The sequence below is a fragment of the Sinocyclocheilus rhinocerous genome, unplaced genomic scaffold, assembly GCF_001515625.1.
Source record: "Sinocyclocheilus rhinocerous isolate Xijiao unplaced genomic scaffold, SAMN03320098_v1.1 scaffold2912, whole genome shotgun sequence".
NCBI classification, from domain to species: domain Eukaryota; kingdom Metazoa; phylum Chordata; class Actinopteri; order Cypriniformes; family Cyprinidae; genus Sinocyclocheilus; species Sinocyclocheilus rhinocerous.
In genome coordinates, this window is record NW_015645522.1 from 239,648 (window position 1) to 244,520 (window position 4,873).

The 4,873-nt window shown below is 35.5% G+C and overlaps 1 protein-coding gene across 1 annotated transcript in view; it reads left to right on the forward strand.

The window, feature by feature from the left end:
• Nucleotides 1-4,873, forward strand: part of LOC107706059 (guanylate cyclase soluble subunit alpha-2-like) — a 40,296-nt gene that overhangs the window by 22,611 nt on the left and 12,812 nt on the right. Inside the window, exons 6-7 of the mRNA XM_016509626.1 lie at nucleotides 879-1,034; nucleotides 2,653-2,982. Of these exons, the coding sequence (XP_016365112.1) occupies nucleotides 879-1,034; nucleotides 2,653-2,982 (486 nt within the window). The remainder of the gene's footprint in view (nucleotides 1-878; nucleotides 1,035-2,652; nucleotides 2,983-4,873) is intronic.

A 4,873-nucleotide genomic window follows, 5' to 3' on the forward strand; every position in this document is an offset into this window, starting at 1 on the left:
GGTGGCGTTCATGTGCGTTCAACTCGTAAATACGATCTATCCGACATGACTTGAACGCACCATAAGTTCTGCAGCGCATTGGCCCTCCAGGGCAAGGTTTGAGGAACCCTGCCATAGAAGAACCATTTTTGGTTCCATAAAGAACCATCCAGTCAAAGAACCATCTCTTTCTTACCTTTTTATAATCTGAAGAACCTTCTTTCGCCACGACGAACCTTTTGTGAAACAGAAAGGTTCTTCAGATGTTAAAGGTTCTTTATGGAACCATTTAGACAAAAGGGTTCTTCTATGGCATCGTGAAGCACCTTTATTTTTAAGAGTGTATATCAGCTGTTTTCTGGTCCAGCAGATGAAAATGGTGCATCTGATCACTTAAAGTACCATGATTTGAGGAATCCTTCATGTCTGGAGCACAAACTCTGCTAGACGAGTTACATGCTGAAATAAAATGCATTCTCCTAACAAATGTGGATTCATCGCATATTCTAGGTATATTCTCATAAAACATGCAGAGAACATTGAATACTTGCTCAAGAATTCCACCAAAGCAACCAAATCCTAATAAAAGAACAGCCTCTCTCACTAAATCTCTCTCTCTCCTCGAGTGATGTGATGAGATTGTGTGTGTGTGTGTGTGTGTGTATTTGAAATGTATGACGCTAAAATCCGATATGCTTTGTTGTTTTTCTTGACAAGCATGTAAACATATTTATGCGAGTGCGCCTTCATGGCAACACGAACACGTCTGGCTTATTATTGCATTAATATTAATTCCCAACCAATAAATTGAATTTGTAATATGTTATGCATATTTGCTTTTCCATTTCGGTGCTTTACTTTCGTCTGTGTGTGTGTGTGTGTGTGTGTGTGTGTTTCAGGTGATGGAGCTCAAAGGTCAGATGCTTCACCTCCCAGAATCCCACTCCATCATGTTCCTGGGCTCGCCGCGTGTCGATAGGCTGGAGGAGCTCATGGGGCGGGGCTTACATCTGTCTGACATCCCTATTCATGACGCCACACGTGATGTCATTCTGGTGGGTGTGTCAGTCAAACATCATTAGATTTTCAAAGAGTTTACTGTAAACAGAATAGAGTTTGGCTAATGAACTGTTACTTGATGGAACAATTGTAATTATTACTATTAATAAATGTAATTATTTATTGTTTTGACTTCATATCATACTTACACCCCTTATTATGAAAAGGATATTTCTGGTTCTGGATGTCAGTGTTGTTACTGTAAACTACATTTACATTACATTTTGAAATTGCTAGTAGATTTCACAATTCATTACAAACGGCAAGCAACACATCGTTTTAAAAGTGAAATGTTTTATTTACATTTATTTTAATATATATTTTATTTACATAAAATAACAAAAAATAAAACTGAAAAATATAAAGCTAAAAATAAATATTAAAAAGGTTTTTTATATTTATCTTCATTTGTATTTCAGTTTTAGTTTTTGTAATAGAATAATAAATATACTTTATATACAGTACATAACAGAATTACTAAAACTTTAACTAAAATAAAAATAAATTAAAGATGAATAGAAATATACAAAACAGTTTCATCATTTTAATTAGTTTTGGTTTTATAATTATTATCATTTTGTCTTTATAATATTGTATTTATATAATATATTATATTATATTATATTATATTATATATTATTTATATTTAGCTTTATTTTTATTTACATAAAATTTCTAAAACTTATACTGAAATAAAAATCAATTAAAGCTAAATATAAATATTTTTTAAAAACTCATAAAAATGACAAAAAAACATAAAATTACTAAAATTAAAATTTTAATGAAAACTGAAAATACAAAAATAAAAGCTAATTAAAAATATTAAGTACTCTAACAGTTTATAAATAATACAAAAATAACACTACTGGACATTACCTGCCATAATTCTTATCTGATCATTTCTGTAGGTTGGAGAACAGGCCAAAGCTCAGGATGGGCTGAAGAAACGCATGGATAAACTCAAAGCCACCCTGGAGAAAACCCACCAGGCTTTAGAGGAGGAGAAGCACAGAACCGACGACCTGCTCTACTCCATCTTTCCCGGCGATGTGGCTCAGAGACTCTGGCAGGGCCTTCCGGTTCAGGCCAAGAAGTTTGATGACGTCACCATGCTGTTCTCTGACATCGTGGGCTTCACGGCTGTGTGCGCGTTTGTAATAGAATAATAAATATACTTTATATACAGTACATAACAGAATTACTAAAACTTTAACTAAAATAAAAATAAATTAAAGATGAATAGAAATATACAAAACAGTTTCATCATTTTAATTAGTTTTGGTTTTATAATTATTATCATTTTGTCTTTATAATATTGTATTTATATAATATATTATATTATATTATATTATATTATATATTATTTATATTTAGCTTTATTTTTATTTACATAAAATTTCTAAAACTTATACTGAAATAAAAATCAATTAAAGCTAAATATAAATATTTTTTAAAAACTCATAAAAATGACAAAAAAACATAAAATTACTAAAATTAAAATTTTAATGAAAAAAGCTAATTAAAAATATTAAGTACTCTAACAGTTTATAAATAATACAAAAATAACACTACTGGACATTACCTGCCATAATTCTTATCTGATCATTTCTGTAGGTTGGAGAACAGGCCAAAGCTCAGGATGGGCTGAAGAAACGCATGGATAAACTCAAAGCCACCCTGGAGAAAACCCACCAGGCTTTAGAGGAGGAGAAGCACAGAACCGTCGACCTGCTCTACTCCATCTTTCCCGGCGATGTGGCTCAGAGACTCTGGCAGGGCCTTCCGGTTCAGGCCAAGAAGTTTGATGACGTCACCATGCTGTTCTCTGACATCGTGGGCTTCACGGCTGTGTGCGCGCAGTGCACGCCAATGCAGGTCATCAGCATGCTGAACGAGCTCTACACGCGCTTCGACTACCAGTGCGGCATCCTGGACGTCTATAAGGTAAAACTATCTGTCACACTCCATACATCGCTTTTAACCAGGACACCCTAGCAACCGCATAGCAACCAACTTCCTAGAAGCCACCTTAAACATCTAAGCAACAACATAGAAATCACCTACTAGCACCTTACCAACTGCATAGAAACCACCTAGTAACATCTTAGCAAATGCATAGCAACTGCATAGCAACCCTGAAAATCCTAGTAATCACATAGAAGCCAACTTTCTAGAAACCACCCTGAACACTTTAGAAACCACCTAGAAACCTCCTAGAACACCCTATCATAGAAACCACCTAGTAACACCTTAGCAACTGCATAGCAACACTTTAAAAACTGAATAGTAACCTCCTAGAAACCACCCTAAACACCCTAACAATACCATAGAAGCCACCTAGTATCACCTCAGCAACTGCATAGCAACACCTTAAAAACTGAATAGTAACCTCCTAGAAACCACCCTAACAATTCCATAGAAGCCACCAAGTAACACCTTAGCAATTGCAAAGCAACCTCCTAGAAACCACACTGAACACCCTAGCAATCACATAGAAACCACCTAGTAAATCCTTAGCAACTGCATAGCAACACCCTAGCAACTGAATAGTAACTCTGAAAATCCTAGCAATCACAGAAACCACCTAGAAACCTCCTAGAACAACCTATCATAGAAACCACCTAGTAACACCTTAGCAACTGCATAGGAACACCTTAAAAACTGAATAGTAGCCTCCTAGAAACCACCCTGAACACCCTAACAATACCATAGAAGCCACCTAGAAACAACTTAGCAACTGCATAGCAACCTCCTAGAAACCATCTTGAACACCTTAGCAATCATATAGAAACCACAGAGTAACACCTTAGCAACTGCATAGCAACCCTGAAAATCCTAGCAATCACAGAAACCACCTAGAAACCTTCTAGAACACCCTATCATAGAAACCACCTAGTAACACCTTAGCAACTGCATAGGAACCGAACACCTTAAAAATTGAATAGTAACCTCCTAGAAACCACCGTGAACACCCTAGCAAACACATAGAAACCACCTAGTAACAACTTAGCAACTGCATAGCAACCTCCTAGAAACCACCTTGAACACCTTAGCAATCACATAGAAACCACCGAGTAACACCTTAGCAACTGCATAGCAACACCCTAACAACTGAATAGCAACCTAGAAACCACATTAAAGTGTTTAGGGTCGCTAGAGACCTGAGGTATGTAAATGTGTAAGTATTTTTCCTGCGCAACTATATTTACATATCTGATGACTCAATATGTGCAATGCATCTTTTTTCCTCAAGGTGGCAATGTTTGATACACAATGATGACGTGACATTTCACTCATAACTACCACAGGCATAAAACAAACGAATATCATCAGCAAAAATTTAACAGATTTGAATGGCTTTACTGCAGAGCAATTACTATAAGCAATGAAATATAAATGCCACTGTCATTTGATGCTGGATGTAGTGAATAAGCTGCCAGTGATCAAAGTATTGAATATGAAGTCATTGAAAACGATAGTTTTGAGAATATGGTTGAAATCGTGAATATGAGCCAGATGCTGAATGTACTGTGGAAGTACGCTCTGACGATGACAGCGATGGTAAAATCATCTGCTCAAATTGAACCCTTTTAAGTTTCAAAAGGTAACGAAATATGCTTTATTTTATTCTTCTGAAATTGTTCTTAAAATATCAAGAGAGTTTTTTTGCTATTGCAGCAGTTAAAGATCCATCCGTGCTGTATATATAGGTCCGGGTCGCTAAAGACCCGAATATGATGATTAGCGAAACATTCATGCATTTAAGGGTTAAAATGGAGGTTTAAATAAAAAAAATGCACATGCAATTAAAATATGTAACTGATCGAACAAAAAC